Source organism: Chiloscyllium punctatum, chromosome 17, assembly GCF_047496795.1.
Source record: "Chiloscyllium punctatum isolate Juve2018m chromosome 17, sChiPun1.3, whole genome shotgun sequence".
In the NCBI taxonomy this organism is placed as follows: domain Eukaryota; kingdom Metazoa; phylum Chordata; class Chondrichthyes; order Orectolobiformes; family Hemiscylliidae; genus Chiloscyllium; species Chiloscyllium punctatum.
Genome location: NC_092755.1, coordinates 71,402,903 through 71,420,105, shown reverse-complemented (window position 1 = coordinate 71,420,105; position 17,203 = coordinate 71,402,903). Strand labels below are relative to the sequence as shown.

The 17,203-nt window shown below is 40.1% G+C and overlaps 1 protein-coding gene across 1 annotated transcript in view; it reads left to right on the top strand.

Moving 5' to 3' along the window:
* slc15a4 (solute carrier family 15 member 4) overlaps window positions 1-17,203 on the top strand; it is a 71,557-nt gene that overhangs the window by 7,484 nt on the left and 46,870 nt on the right. Inside the window, exons 3-4 of the mRNA XM_072587398.1 lie at window positions 1,535-1,703; window positions 2,387-2,497. Of these exons, the coding sequence (XP_072443499.1) occupies window positions 1,535-1,703; window positions 2,387-2,497 (280 nt within the window). The remainder of the gene's footprint in view (window positions 1-1,534; window positions 1,704-2,386; window positions 2,498-17,203) is intronic.

Genomic DNA, 17,203 nt, shown 5'->3' with positions numbered 1-17,203 from the left:
CAGAATAGCGGACTGATTCCTGGGGTGGCAGGACCAGCCTGAAGAGATGGGCTAGGACTATCTTCATTGGAATTTAGAAAGAGTGGAACTCTCAACCTTTTAAAGGTTTAACAGGACTAGACAAGGTAAATGCAGGAAGTGTGCTCCTAATGACTAGGGATACCAGAATTAGGGATCGTAATCTATGGATACGGAGTATTTAGGACTGAAATAAGGAGAAATTTCTCTCCCTAGAGTGGGGAGCCTGTGGAACACTGCCACAGAAAATGGTTGAGGTGAAACTGAAAATGTTTAGAGCTAAATGGATAAAAGGATATGGGGAGAGAGCAGGAACTGGATCTGAGTTGGATGATCAGCCATGATCATATTGAATGGTGAAGCAGGCTGCAATGGCCAAATATTCCTATTTGCTATACTTATATTTTTTTGGGACCACAAATCTATTCATGTTATACTTTCACAATCTGGACAAAGAAAGTAAGGACATTGCTTAGTTTGGAGATGTCTCAAAGATAGGTGGAGGGGCAAGTAGAGTTGAGGAAGCAGGAAGGCGACAGAGGGACTTGGATAGACTAGGAGAGTGGGCAAAGAAGTGGCAGATGGCATGCAATATGGGAAAGTGTGAGATTATGCAATTTGGTAGGAAGACTATTTCCTAAATGGGGAAAGACTTTGGAAATCTGAGGTGCAAATGAACTTGGGAGTACAATTCAGGATTTTCTTAACCTTTAACATGCAAGTTCAGATGGCATTTAGAAAAGCAAATGCAATATTAGGATTCATTTCAAAAGAGCTGGGATGTACTCCTGAAGCTGCATCTGGTTAGACCGCCTTCGGAATACTGAATAATTTTAGGCCCTGTATTTAAGGAAGGATGTAGTGTCCTTGAAGATGATCCAGTGGAGGTTTACACAAATGATTTGGGCTTGAAGGGCTCATCATGTGAGGAGCTGTTGAGCATTCTGGGTCTGTGCTTGATGGAACTTAGAAAAGGGGATATTATTGAAACTTAGAGAATACAGAGACACCTGAATAGGATAGATGTGGAGAAGATATTTCCACTAGTAAGAGAGACTAGGAGACAGGGGAACAGCCTCAGTGAAGGAATAGCACTTTAGAACTGAGATGAGGAGTAGTTTCTTCAGCCACTGTGGATGGTTAATCTCTATGCCATTTACTGTATTCAATGTGGAAAGATGTGTTCTTGATTAGTAAAAGAGATCAAGAGTTACAGGGAGATGATAGGCAAATGGGGATGAGAAAGCCATGTTTGAATGGCAAAGCAGACTCGATAAGCTGAATGGCCTAATTACACTAGTAGATCTTGTGGTCTTAAACAGTTATCAGAAGGCACTTGTTTTAACGTATTAATACTGAACCTTTTTAGGAATTTTAGTCTTGGAAATGTTATGACTTGTATTGGCAGTAACTTTGGTTGCTCCAGTTTTAATGTAATCTGAATGGAGAGGAGGTTTTATTCATTTTTTTTGTCATAAGTAAGATGAATGAAAAAGTAATTGCTTCTTTATTTCAGTCAAAGCAATGGAATTTACCCACCACCTATTCAGCCAGGCTTTCTGGATCTTGCCAAGACTGTCCATGGTGGGCGATTTCAAGATAACAAAGTGGAAGATGTGAAGTCCTTTGTCAAAATTATCCCAGTTTTCCTGGCACTTATTCCTTACTGGACAGTTTACTTTCAGGTTGGATATAGTTTTGCACAGTATCGCGAGACAAAATGTTGAATTGTTTGCATTATATGTTGTGGAGACATTCAGAATATGTGCCGTGGTAACAGACTCTTTGATCGAACTCCTCCATGATGACCAGATATCCTACACTGATCTGGTCGCATTTGGCCCATATCTCTGTGCCCATCTCGGTGCCCTTTAAATGCTGTATGCACCTCCACAATTTCTTCTGGCAACTCTTTCCATGCATGCACCACCTTCTGCATCAAAATATTGCCCCTTAGGTTGCTTTTAAATCTTTCCCCGCTCACCTTCAATCTCTGCCCTCCAGTTCTGGACTCCCGCACCCTAGGAAAAAGACCTTGGCTATTCACCCTATCCTCCTTGATTTTTCTAAACCTCTAAAAGCTCAGCCTCCGATGCTATGGGAGGCAAAAACGCCAGACTATTCAGCATCTCTCTATAGCTCAAACCCTCCAATCCTGGCAGCATCCTTTGTAAACCTGTTTTTGAACCCTTTCAAATTTAACAGAATCTTTCCTATACCGGTGAGACGAGAATTGAATGCAGTATTCTAAAAGTGTCAGTTGTAAGTCATCTTACATATTGAAATCTTCTATATATTTTGCATAAATACTAAAAAAAAAAGTACTCTTTTGGAGTAGCTTAATATTCAAGTTTTCTTTGTTTTATAGATGCAAACTACGTATGTTCTGCAGAGTCTGCATCTACGGATCCCAACATTTTTTGACAGCCATAATAGCAGCAATACTAGCAATTCATTTGTAAGCTGTAATCATCACATGGTAAGATCCAAATAGAGTTATTTCTCTATAATGCTGTTTGAAAGAATACACGTTTTGGAATGCACGCTATGTCAATATTCAACAGTCAGCGTCAGAAAGCATTTTCTGTATAGATGTTTTCAGTAGTAATACAATGTAATTGCAGTAACATTTGATGTCCACGGTCATGCGGCATGTATTTGCAGAGGCCTCCAAAAGAATAAATTCATCTATGCATTGGGGTGTTATGGAAATCAAGCCCAGGATACCAGAAGAGATGGAGGAGAATTAAAGTTGCTAGTTTCTGATGTAAGATTAGTACTGCTCAAGAAGTGGGGCAAGAGCCAATACTAAGACATTGTGTTAGTTGATGCATGATCTATCGTTTTTTTTTCTTCTTCTTTCATTTTTTTTTAAAGAATTTGTGCTGTTTGTGTCATGAAATGAATGTGTGATTGTATCAGTAATCACCCTGAATGATGTCTAGTTATTACCTTTTTCATAAGGGATAATTTAGACACTGGAAAAGGCTGAAAGGTCGAGCCATTGGAAAAATCCTAGTTGAAGACCTGAGTTATCATGACAGGCTTTAAAGGACTGAGCCTTTTTTTTTCCACTCGTCTCCTGGAAAAGTTTAGACTTTTGGACTGAGTCCCTTTGTCCTTTTTGGATATTAAAATATGTATGGATAGAGTGTTTGAACTCATTAGATTAGGGCAAACAGTTGTTGGTGGACATAGTCAATGCATGCAGGGACCTGATTGCTTTCACTTTGCAAATTTATCAGTCAGTCTGTGGGTCAAAGTGAGCACCAATGATGAGTGTTGTGTTTTTCTTAAATGAGCTTAATGTTTGGATCTGTATCTTAAAGTCATTATGATGTTAGGAATACATTATTGTTTGACTTGATTGAGAGGAGTTTCCCACTTCTGTTTTCCTCTGAATTAGTTTAGGATTATTTTTGTTTGTTACCATTTCAGAATATTACATGAGTGCCAGTGATTGGACAAGGAGGGTCATGATGCCTCAAAATTGGAACAGATGTGATGCATTTTTCCTCTCTGTCTTCTCTTAGATTGCTATGTAAATCAATATGACTGCCAGGATGCCTTTGAGTATTTAGTGGTGGTGCCTAATGGTGTCTTTAGTCAGCTTTTCTTGACATGTAATAATTTGTACCAATCCAATAAGAGCCCTTTTTAATGCAATATTTGAGACGTTTGTTTTCCCTCTGGTATTTTGGAGTCTGTGACTTGAATACGACAGTTTTAGTACTGTTGTCTGATGGTACTTTCATGGGGTAAAATAAATGCATCAGTAAGTTTTCTGCTGTAATCCCAAACAACAAACATGTTGTTCCATGTGAGAAAATATTGTTAACTCTTAACACTACATAATGGAACTTCCAGCTGAAGTTACCATATCCTTAGATTTTCTAATGACACTTATGGAGATGGGTGACTCAATTAATTAACATAAGATTCCAGGAAGCTTGCTTAACAAACTCTATTGTAGTTTAAGATTTTAAACTTCTATTTAAGCTGTTGAACATTTCAACTTAAAATTGATGAGGCCTCTAGAAGGCCACACTAGCCCTATAGTTCATAGACACTGCATTACGTGTAGTAGGGATGTGGTCACTTCTCTTCCTGGGTGACCCACCAGACCAGTCCAGCCTGGGCAAAGATTGCACCCTGAGTGAGTGTCACTAGCCTCAGCAAAACTAGTGTTCGGCAGTGCTGGAAAAACGCCAAGGATCTGCAATCTGTAAGGTTTGGCGGCATCATCTCTCCCTCTTTCAGCTCCATCAGTTACACCACCTCTGCCACTGTGTACACATTTAACCAAGAGTGATGGTCTGTAATCTGCAGCATTGCATGCATCATGTCCACTGAAGGGCTCATATCACCTCACCTTCTCATGTCCTTCAGTGATTGTACCCACTGGGGAAGCCTCACCACTTGCCAGGGTTATGCATGGACCCAGCAGCTCTTGTACCCATTCCCATGATATCGAGAATACTCTGTCATTGCAGGAAAATCTAGCCCAATGACTGGGTCAAGGGCACCAAGACTGGTAGGGAGAGTGGGGGTGTGGGCAAGTATTGGGGCTGATCAACACCTTTGTAGTATTGATTGCCAGGGAAGACCAGGACAAGTCCTGTGGTAATGAGACAGCAATGGCCGGCCAATCCAATGAGCATATCGCGGACACAACTCTGTAGCCGGTGGAGAACAAATATCCTAGATCTGCTGGATACTAAATATATACTCTGAGGACTGCTGGAGATCAGGCAACGACGGAGATCAGGCAACGACTCAGCTCAGTGCTGGCAAGCCTCTGTACCTAGCCACAACTAGCATGGTCAACCTGCAGAGATGGAGAGGGACATCAGACAAGTATGCCAGAGGCCATTGCTGTGCTGCAACACAAGTTGGAGGAGTCCTACCACATTGTAATAATTGTGGTTGCTATGGCCTTTGAGCACATGATTGCCTCCATGGAAAGTATGCTGGATGCCTTGGAGAACCCAACTCCAACAGAACACTAAAGTAGTTATGGGATATGGCGCTCATGTCTACAATCTGTTACTTTAGCTGTGGGCGATCAGCATATAGGCTAAGGTGAAAAAGGAACTAAAGGACTTTTGACCACACTCCAGGTGCCCCTTTCTCTTGAGAAGAAAGGGTGGTGCCACATGCCATCTACAAGAAAGAGGAAAGACTCTCTGGTACCTTGACTGATTCTTCACTGCACTTCATAGGGTGCCTTCCAGTAGCTCAAGCCAAGGATGGTGAGTTTGCATCTATGCCAATTTGGCTGGAAAGGCAGCAGGGGACCACCACCCAAGTCACCAGTGCATTCCATCAACGGGCTCCCTCCCTACCTGAGCATGTTGGACCTGTCCCCAGATAGTGTTAGAAAAAAAACAACTTACTGAGGGCATGTTGATGGCATCAATTTGTTAAGACACCACTTTTTGTTAATGTATTTTCACTTTCGCTTAACACTTGTTTTCAGCCTATTGCATCCTGAGTTCTGTCAGGATGCTGAGGAACAGCAAGGGATTAGTGCACTTTCATTACAATGTGAAGCATTAAATAATGCTGCTAGACTATGTTTCGAGGAACATTCTCAGGATGGATAACAACTTGATAGTGTTCATACGGGAGTGTTCTTCCTAAAATTACTTAATCTTCAATATAATGACTGTGTTAGCGCTAATTTGTAGCAAAGTGATCTAATTGAAGTGCCCACCATTCCACTGCTATTTTATTGCTTTTCATTGCCCTGGGGCAAATTTTACATGGCAATTTACTTCGAGTGGAAGAGAGGATATTTGATACACATTTTAAAGAATGACTCAAATTTTATTCACTACATAATGGGCAAGGACAACAACTGTTAACTGTTTCAGATGCCAAGCCAGAGGGCTGTATACCAACTGAGCAAATGATATATCTAGGAAATAGACTGACTAACCTGGGTGGAGAGTTTCTATGTACGGGTGAGGTTTTCCCTGGCCAGAGGCCTAGTTCTCTGTTCTAAGGAAGGGTCACTGGACCTGAAGCCTTAACTCTGATTTTTTTTTTCTCTCCATAGATGCTGTCAGTCCTGCTAAGCTTTTCCAGTATTTTTGTTTTTTGTTTTTGTCTCTCTGGTGTTTTAGGGTTTCTAAACCATTGCATTGTTTTCACCTGTTTGAAGCTTCTTACTGAGTCATAGAGATGTACAGCACGGAAACAGAGCCTTTGGCTCAACTTGTCCATGCCGACCAGATATCCCGACCCAATCTAATCCCACCTGCCAGCACCCGGCCCATATCCCTCCAAACCCTTCCCATTCATATACCTGTCCAGGTGCCTTTTAAATGTTGCAATTGTACCAGCCTCCATCACTTCCTCTGGCAGATCATTCCATAAACGTATCACCCCTTAGGTCTCTTTTATATCTCTTCCCCTCTCGTCCTAAACCTATGCCCTCTAGTTCTGGACTCCCCCACCCCAGGGAAGAGACTTTAGCTATTTATCCTATCTGTGCCCCTCATGGTTTTACAAACCACCTAAGGATCCACACTGTCATCTTCATCCACAGAAGGTTCATGTCACGCCTGCATTCCCTTCTCATCTAGAACACTGTGACTTTACAAAGGCACACAGCACCACACCATAGTGTCATGGAGTATCCAGTCTGGGCTGTACTGCATGGCACTGCCTGACCGGTTTAGGCATCAAAACTACTACTTGAAAAAATTAATGGCCTTTTCCACTATAGCTTTGTTCAAAGCATTGGTGGCATCGTACCTTTGCTCTGTGGCAGTGTGAAGATTTCTTTGCGGAGGCATCTGGCAGGTATTGAGCAGTTAGCCTTTGTCTCCCAATAACCATCTTTGTATAGGCTGACAGCTTTGGAAAGAGGCTGGTATCCATGAACACTCCAGTCTAAACACATCATGGCAAGTGGCTGGACATCTATTGCAAACCATAGTGTCATGGTCATAAATTAGTTCAGCATCATGTGAACTTTTTTCTGTTCATGAACATTGCTAGTAATTAATAGTTTTGAATGTAGGTATTCAATATCCACTTGCAGCTTGGGAATCTAAAATTGGTTGAGAATCCTAATGCCTTAGCTTCTTGGCTGGTCACATCAAGGGCATAGATAGGATCTGATAAACATTCCATCAGTGACATCTTGGATGTGCTTGTGCGTTAAGGATTGATCTCTGAACTGAACTGCTGACAAATTTAAGGGCATCTGTAACTTTTGAGGGCTTCCAGATTGAATTGCACCCCCAGTCTTTCTAAGTTTAAGTCTTCGTTCAGCAGCTGGTTGTGATGTGAAACAATGGCCTGGAATGTTCATAATAAAGTTTCTGACATTGCATCTCACTGATTTGCAGCCAGTGGTAATGAAATCTGAAGATCCAGTTACTCACCAGACTCTGTCAATGTTTTGGATGTTTCCGTATTCCTAGAGGTTGAGTCAGTGCCCCTGATGTTCATCATAGCATGCAGAATCTTTTCTCTGCACCTATTTCTTCTTGGACACCGGACCACCAGAAGAACAGCTAGGTTAGCCCAGACTATTCAGTTCTCTGTAGATATAGGATTATTATAGGATGCCTGTGTTCTGATATATTCTTGCATTGAAGTTGAATGCCATCTGCCAACAGCAGGTAGTGTTGAACCTGAGCAACAAGATTATTATACTAAATTGACAACAATTGAGTGCTGTGTCCTTTTGCTCGAGTATGGCAGCCCAACAGCTTCCCCATTTGTCCTCTGCATGAGGCAGCTTCTGGAACCCTCCCTGAAAATGCCTAATATCACCCTTTCACCCATTCTACCTCCAAAGTCAATTCATAGCATTATTGCTGTTATTTGTCAGGATATAGCAGCTGCAACATAGCCTTGAAATCCTTACCATGTAGCTTACAACGAGGCCAATTCCCTGACCTGAGCTACGTGACCTATGGACCAATCGATGAAAAGCTTCCTCATTCTGTACAGCAGTCCCTCTACTTGTCCAAATACAGACTGACTGACTGTAGCCTGTCTCCTGGATTGACTTGGTAAGACAGCCCACTTACCATTCTTTTCAAGTACTCTTATTCATTCAGGGAATGCGGGCTTTACTGTCTGCTCCAGCGTTTATTGGTCATTCCTCATCACTAGATCATGCCGAACCACTGTTGATGCAGCACTATGCTGTAGAGCAAAACGTTCACCGCCTTGAGTTGTACACGCACTCTCAACTGTGTTTTCTTTCAGCCATGCCATCCTATTAAACTACTAACTGGAAGCCACAAGCCTCCTGTCTGTCCTTTGACACTATAGCAGTTGTTGAAATGTAGAAGATGGTTCACTGCTTTGTACTAAAGCAATAATGGAAAGGCCGAAAATACAATTACAACTAAAGTGTCCCCATCCTTTTGGAGCAGGCCTGTCGTCTCATCTAAGCACCAAGGCTTCTTATCATTGAATTTCCAAGGTGCCCACTTTCATGTGAACTTTATAGTTGGAATAGTTTGGTAAATTTCTTCTCCCTTTTCCCTGCTGGATTGTCTTGCAATTGATTCAATGACTTCTGCAATGATTTTTCATGTAATATTTTCTGATGATGTGTCTCTTTTCTCTCTTCTTCTTTCTTTCTTTCTTCTTTCTTCTTTCCTTTCTTGCTTCTTTCCTTTCTTTCCTTTCTTTCCTTTCTTTTCTTCCTTTCTTTCTTTCCTTTCTTTTTCGTTCCTTTCTTCTTTTCTTTTCTTTCCTTTCTTTTCTTTCCTTTCTTCTTTCTCTTTTCTTTCCTTCTCTTTTCTTTCCTTTCTTCTTTTCTTTCCTTTCTTTCTTTTCTTTCCTTTCTTCTTTTCTTTCCTTTCTTCTTTCTTTCCTTTCTTCTTTTCTTTCCTTTCTTCTTTCTTTCCTTCTTCTTTCTTTCCTTTCTTCTTTCTTTCCTTTCTTCTTTCTTTCCATTCCTTTCCTTTCCTTTCTTTCTTTCCTTTCTTTTCCTTTCCTTTCTTTCCTTTCCTTTCTTTCCTTTCCTTTCTTTCCTTTCCTTTCTTTCCTTCCTTTCTTTCCTTTCCTTTCTTTCCTTTCTTTCTTTCCTTCCTTTCCTTTCTTCTTTCCTTTCTTCTTTCCTTTCTTCTTTCCTTTTCTTCTTTCTTCTCTTTCCTTCTTCTTTCCTTTCTTCTTTCCTTTCTTCTTTCCTTTCTTCTTTCCTTTCTTCTTTCCTTTCTTCCTTCTTTCCTTTCCTTTCTTCTTTCCTTTTCTTCTTTCCTTTCTTCTTTCCTTTTCTTCTTTCCTTTCTTCTTTCCTTTCTTCTTTCCTTTCTTCTTTCCTTTCTTCTTTCCTTTCTTCTTTTCCTTTCTTCTTTCCTTTCTTCTTTCCTTTCTTCTTTCCTTTCTTCTTTCCTTTCTTCTTTCCTTTCTTCTTTCCTTTCTTCTTTCCTTTCTTCTTTCCTTTCTTCTTTTCCTTTCTTCTTTCCTTTCTTCTTTCCTTTCTTCTTTCCTTTCTTCTTTCCTTTCTTCTTTCCTTTCTTCTTTCCTTTCTTCTTTCCTTTCTTCTCTTTCCTTTCTTCTTTCCTTTCTTCTTTTCCTTTCTTCTTTCCTTTTCTTCTTTCCTTTCTTCTTTCCTTTCTTCTTTCCTTTCTTCTTTCCTTTCTTTTCCTTTCTTCTTTCCTTTCTTCTTTCCTTTCTTCTTTCCTTTCTTCTTTCCTTTCTTCTTTCCTTTCTTCTTTCCTTTCTTCTTTCCTTTCTTCTTTCCTTTCTTCTTTCCTTTCTTCTTTCCTTTCTTCTTTTCCTTTCTTCTTTCCTTTCTTCTTTCCTTTCTCTTTCCTTTCTTCTTTCCTTTCTTCTTTCCTTTCTTCCTTTCCTTTCTTCTTTCCTTTCTTCTTTCCTTTCTTCTTTTCCTTTCTTCTTTCCTTTCTTCTTTCCTTTCTTCTTTCCTTTCTTCTTTCCTTTCTTCTTTCCTTTCTTCTTTCCTTTCTTCTTTCCCTCTCTGTGCTAACCACTGAGCCACCATGCTGCCCATCTCCTGATGTCTACCAAAATAATGTTGATGTTGAGGTAGTTGTGATTGGCTGAACCTGAATGAAATTGCTTTTGTAGATCAGTAGTTATTTTAAGCATACCCAGGTAGTATATAAGAGGGATATGCTATTAAAACAAATAAGAACTATAGGACATGACTGAATACCTAGGGTAAAAGGACATTCTGTCTGTTTGGTGAAGTCTGTTCTTCCCTAATGAGGTGTAGTTTTGCTATGTAACTAAGAGGATATGCAATAAGGAAGGTCTTTCGAGGACTAGTCAAAAATTTTCACTCCTTTCAAATTTATTGTCAAATTATTCAATGCTGAAGTAACCCTCCCATTTTGCAATTCAAGCTTCTAAGTAATGTTGACTTTACTAATGTTGGTTTCAAATGGTTATCCAATGTGTAAGTGATGGCGTTGATCTATCGTATTAAAATATTGAAGCTTGCTCTTAGGCCGAGTAATATGTTTAACCTTTAGATAAACAGTATGATAACTAAATAGCATGTGTTTTTAAAGCTATTCTTGAGCTGAGTTGTGCAATATGTTCAAACGTACCCTCTGTATTGTTTCTAGCTAGCTAAACAAATTCCGTGCAATAATTTTGCAGATGACACCAAAATTGGAGGTGTAGTGGACAGCGAAGAAGGTTACCTTCGATAACTTCGGGATCTTGATCAGATGGGCCAATGGGCTGAGAAGTGGCAGATGGATTTTAATTTAGATAAAGGCAAGACGCTGCATTTTGGCAAAGCAAATCTTAGCAGGATTTATACACTTAATGGTAAAGTCCTAGGGTGTGTTGCTGAACAAAAAGACCTTGGAGTGCAGATTTATATAGCTCCTTAAAAGTGGAGTCACAGGTAGATAGGATAGTTGAAGAAGGCGTTTGGTATGCTTTCCTTTATTGGTCAGAATATTGAGTACAGGAGTTGGGAGGTCATGTGGCGGCTGTACAGGACATTGATTAGGCCACTATTGGAATACTGCGTGCAATTCTGGTCTCCTTCCTATCGGAAAGATGTTGTGATGGTGAAATCTGTTCTTCTTCCTAATGAGGTGTAGTTTTGTCATGTAACTAAGATGATCTGCAATAAGGAAGGTCTTTCAAGGACCAGTCAAAAGTTCTCACTCCTGTTCAAATTTATTGTCAAATTATTCAATGCTATGGACTCGTAGGGTTCAGAAAAGGTTTAGATTAGGTTAGATTCCCTACAGTGTGGAAACAGGCCCTTTGGCCCAACAAGTCCACACCGACTCTCCGAAGAGTAACCCACCCAAACCCATTTCCCTCTGACTAATGCACCTAACACTCTGGGCAACTTAGCATTGCCAATCCACCTGACCTGCACACCTTTGGACTGTGGGAGGAAACCGGAGGAAACTCACGCAGCCATGGGGAGAATGTGCAAACTCCGCACAGACAGTTGCCTGAGGCAGAAATCGGACCCGGGTCCCTGGTGCTGTGAGGCATTCGTGCTAACCACTGTGCCACCCTTGGCAAGGATGTTGTCAGAGTTGGAAGATTTGAGATATCTGGAGAGGTTGAATAAGCTAGGGCTTTTTTTCCCCTAGAGCGTCTGAGGCTGAGGGTGACCACATAGCGTTTTATAAAAACATGAGGTGTGTGGGTAGGATAAATAGACAAAGTCTTTTCCCTGGGGTAGGGGAGTCCAGAACTAGTGGGCAAGGTTTAGGGTGAGAGGGGAAAGATATAAAAGAGACCTAAGGGGGCAACCTTTTCATGCAGAGGGTGGTGCTTGTAAGGAATGAGCTGCCAAAGGAAGTATTAGATTAGATTAGATTACTTATAGTTTGGAAACAGGACCTTCGGCCCAACTAGTCCACACCGACCCTCTGAAGAGCAACCCACCCAGACTCAATTCCCTACACTTACCCCTTCACCTAACACTAGGGGCAATTTAGCATGGCCATTCACCTAATCTGCACACCTTTGGACTGTGGGAGGAAACTGGAGCACCTGGAGGAAACTCATGTAGACACTGGGAGAATGTGTGAACTCCGCACTGACAGTTGCCTGAGGCAGGAATTGAACTCAGGTCTCTGGCATTGTGAGGCAGCAGTGCTAACAACTGTGCCACCCACGGAAGCTAGTGGAGGCTAGTACAAATGCAACATTTTAAAAGGCATCTGGATGGGTATATGAATAGGAAGGGTTTAGAGGGAGAAAGGCCAAGTGCTGGCAAATGGGACTAGATTAGTTTGGGATATCTGGTTGGCATGGACAAGTTGGACCGAAGGGTCTGTTTCCGTGCTGTACATCTCTATGACTCTACAAAGAAAACTGAACTTAAAAATTATTTTTATTACAATTAGTGTTTTAAAAAAAAAGTTGCAATCTTGAGCCATTTCTAGCTATTTATCATTTTCTAATCCTTGTTGAACATGAGAAAAAGTTTCATTCTTGTACGATTGCAGTTTAATGGTAATAGAGGCATGACGATTGGTCACTCCCACCCTTTTCTAAATAGATGTAGTGCATGACTGACATTGGGAACTGAAGGAAGTCTAATCTTTAAAATGTGGTAAATAATGTTATTTTAACAGTCCATTACAGATCTAAATAACGTAAGAACAGAAGTAGACCATTCTGCCCCTCAAGCATTTTCTGCCGTTAAATGAGATCATGGTCCAACTCCATACACCTTTTAAATTTCTCTTGAACAAGAGGATATTATCTATCGCAGATTTAAAAATAAACAACTGATCCAGTATTCACTGCCATTTGTGGAAGAGTTCCAAACATCTGTTGCCTTTTGCTTGTATCTGTCCTAGCATACCTCCTGAAAGATCTGGCCCTAATTCTCAGACTATGCTAGTTAATTCTTGAATCCATAGCTAATGAAAGGAGTCACTCAATTAAGAAATATTCTGAAATGGTTCTGGCTGATTTTAAAGGTTTTTTTTTGAGTAGAAAGCATTGAACCCAGAAACTTTTTTTTTGTATTACATAAATATAGATTGAAATCTACTATCCAATGATCAAATTTTGATTTGTTAGATGCTGAAGTAGGTCTTCCAAGTCTTTCAGTTATATTTCTTAATATTCATGCCTTCCTTCATAAGAGCCTTTTTTGATTACGGATAATAAAATTCATCCACCCCCCCCCCCCTATCATTTTGCTATCACCTAGAAATTATGTTGCCCAAATGTAAAGATGATGATTGACTACATTTCCATGACTTCCTGAGTTAAATGATTTGATTTGTTTATTAGGAAATACCTTGCATATATTACAGGACTAATAAGTTTGCATTTTTGCTTTGATGGTTTAATTGTGAATCAATTAAGTTATTGAAAGGAGTACAAAATACTACAAGGTCGTATTCCAGAATTAAAGGATTGATGCACATGGAAAGATTAGCTTGCTATTATTTATTTTCTTGAGAAGAGGAAGATGGAGAGCATTTGTACCAGTTTGTACAATTTGGATCCAGTTTGAAGAAGTCACATCAAACTCAAAACATGAGCTCTGTCTCTCTCTCTCCACAGATGCTCTCAGACTTGCTGTGTTTCCCCAGCATTGTGTTGGTTTCAGATTTCCAGCATGCATGGTTTTGTGCTTTTATTTGGAACCATATAAATTTTTCTTTGTATATAGAATTAAAGCAAATAATTTAAAGCAGTTAAAACAGGTGCCCTTTGTTGCCCTTAATTTTTAGAGTTATAGGAAGAACATTCAAGATTTACAAGAATGTTACCAGGACTGGAGAGTTTGAGTCATAAGTAAAGGCTAGAAATGCTGGGACTTTTTTCACTAGAACGTAGGAGGCTGAGTGGAGACCTTATTGAGGTTTATAAAATCATGAGGACCATATCTAGGTGAATAACTAAAGGTCTTTTCCCTTGGGTGAACGTGTTCAAAACTAGGGGCATTTTATTTAAGAAGAGGGGACAAAGATTTAAAAGGGACCTGTGATGCAACTTTTATCACAGAGAGGGTGGTTCGTATGTGGTATGCACTGCCAGAGAAAGTGGTAGATGTACAGTTACATTTAAATGACATTTTGATCAATACATGAATAGAGAAGAAGTTCAGAGGGATATGGACTAAATGCAGGCGAGTGGGACTAGTTTAGTTTGGGAAACTTGGTTGGCATGGACGAGTCGGACCGAAGGGTTTGTTTCAGTGCTGAATGACACTGACTATAGATGCTAAATAAACCTGCTGACAAGTTCTAGTATCTTTTTGTCTTTCTTTCCAATTTTGAACATTTGGTTTTTATGTTGTTTGAAGTACAATATCTCTGTTTCTCCAAGAATACTGCCAATTTTCACCAGGCATTCCATAAGAACTTTTGGCCCTTGAGCCGATTGTAAATTCTTAAATTTAAATGCAAAAGTACATCCTTCCTTTAATCATATGAAAAGTATGCCCATGATACTGAGTGAACAGGCACCAATGGTGTCACCAATGGCCTGACCAGTTGTAGCAAGATTTGATCCTCCCTGCAATTAAAGGTAAATATTTCATTTGGCTTTCTAATTACTCGCTGTATCTATATGCTAACATTTTGTGATTAGTGTACAAGATCAGGATCCTTCTGTTGTGTTTTGCAGTATTCTTGCTATGTGAATAATTTTTTTTTTGAATTCTTGCTATCATGTGGATTAACTTGCATTTTCACACATTATACTCCGTCTGTCAAAGTTTTACTCGGGTGGCTCAGTGGTTAGCACTATTGCCTCACAGCTCCAGGGTTCAATTCCCATCTTGGGCGACTCAGTGTGGAAGTTTGCATGTTCTCCATGTGTCTGCATGGGTTTCCTCTGACAATCCAAAGATGTGCAGGTTGGGTGAATTGGCTGTGTGAAATTGCCTGTAGTGTTACGTGCATTAGTCAGGGTAAATATATGGTAGGGGAATGGTTATGGATGGGTTACTCTTCAAAGGGTCGGTGTGGACTTGTTGGGCCGAAGGGCTGGTTTCCATACGGTAGGGAATCTAATCTAGTCTAAACAGGGTGGTTCAATAAGCAGTGGTGGAATAAGACTCCTTACTAAGCTTAAAGAAGGATATTGTCAAGAAACTGAATTTGAGGTTCCTAGAAATACCTCACAGGCATACTCTGAATAAGTTTGAGAGACAGGGAATGAAAATTTGTTTCAGCTTGAAACTCTGCTACTGATAGGTGCAACAGATTGAACTTCTGGAAGTTAAGTATTAAATGTTGCCTCTAAAATGTGCTTATATGTTGAACTGTGAAAGTGGTGAAGCTTAACCTCTGCAGCTGTAATGCTTATTTGTTGGCTGGCAGGAAAATTTAGCGTGACTATTAATTGTATGATTCCTACTTCCCTTTTTAAAATTTCGTTCCCTGTTCCTTGTTGTACTATATTAGGCCTCTTCCTCTTTTCTGAAGTTAAGTTTTGAGCTGACTTTATAATTATCAGCAGCATTAAACCTTTTACTTGTGATACTGAATAATTTGATTATTTGTGTTTTAGGTTACCTGGAGAGGTTTTGTCCAAGTTTTGTGGCTCTTCCATCGTCTTTGTAGGCATGCAATATTCCATGTAGTTAGGCCAGATAATTGGTCCTGCAATCAAGTGGACACTTTATATGCAAATGTTGATGGGAGGAGTGAATTAAACTATATAATGCACGAAAAGAATGCTGTTAGTTAACATTCTTCTGATTTTTTCCTGATGAATGTAAGACAAAAGGCTTTGACAAAATGTATCTCTTTTTCATAAATACTGAAATTCCTTAGCTCAGCATGAGGAAGTGGAAGGTTGGTTAGTAAGTTTGCCAATGACACAAAGGTTGGTGGAGTTGTGGATAGTTTTGAAGATCTGGACCCCTTGGGTGAGGGGACGGGCGGAGGGTGCGGATCTCTCGGTTCCTGGATTGGTCAGTAAACACTAGCAATTCCGTCTAGTTCAGTAAGATTTCACACTTTATTCAATCTCGGCCAGGCATAGGTTGTCCAGTAACAGAGGTTAAACACATCCATGTTCTTCTGAGAAACTGCTCACATGGCCTAAGACAAAGACATTTTTACACATGTTTTTGAGGAGAAGTACAGAGCATCATTCCAGAGCATATTCGGATAATTACCAATCTATTTTAATAAAATGACTTTATTGACAGCAACTTAGCTCAATGATATTTCCTGGGAACCAACTTTACTTTCTACATCCAAGCACCCCTATCTCGCAAAACTATTCTTTGTAAGTGCAGGTGCAAAGTCTGTTAGGATGGCTAGTAATGTCTTGCCTAGTCTAGTTATTTCTATGCTGTAAAGGGGGCATTGTCTGCTAATCTTTGTTGAGACAAACTATGGTTTAGTTCAGGAATGTAGCTTTTAGCAGGGTTAAAAGCCATTTTATGTAGCTTTTAAGCAAATTGTCATTAGCGAGGTTTGAGAAGATTTGTAGCTCAGGTTGAGGTTCTGGATATAGGTTTGCTCGCTGAGCTGGAAGGTTGATTTCCAGACATTTCGTCACTCTACTAGGTAACATCTTAGGAGGGCCTCCGGGCTAAGCACTGTTGATAATCCTTGCTTTCTATTTGTGTTTGGGTTTCTTGGGGTTGGTGATATAATTTCCTGTTCTTTTTCTCAGGGGGTGGTATATGGGGTCTAACTCGATGTGTTTGTTAGAGTTCCGGTTGGAATGCCATGCTTCTAGGAATTCTCATGTGTTTTTCTGTTTGGCTTGCCCTACACTCCACTCTTGTAAATCTTTCTTTTCTGAACTCTCGCTCTCCAATTTAATATTATCCTTATAGTAGGATAAGAACTGTACACAGCACTCCAAACGTGGCCTCACTAATGTCCTGTACAAACTCTACATGACATTCCAATTCCTATACTCCTGTTCTGAGCATTGAAGGCAAGCCTAAATACCACCCTAACCACCCTGTTTACCTGTGACACAACTTTCAAAAAAAAGCTATGCACCTGAACCCCTTGGTCTGTCTGTTCATCAATACTACCTATCTGTAATTACATAAATTTTTCCCACAATGTGAATAATCTTGTATTCAGTAGGTGAAACAAAAGACCCTATCATAATAGTAGTCTTGTTCTGAGATTGAATCTTTTTTAATGAAGGCTGGTGGATTATGAACACGGTAAGTTAATGTTGCCTTGTTACTGTGTCAGACAGAGACTTCAACGTTTTGAAGAGCCAACAACAATCCCAAAGTCTCTTTTCCCTCCCTGCAG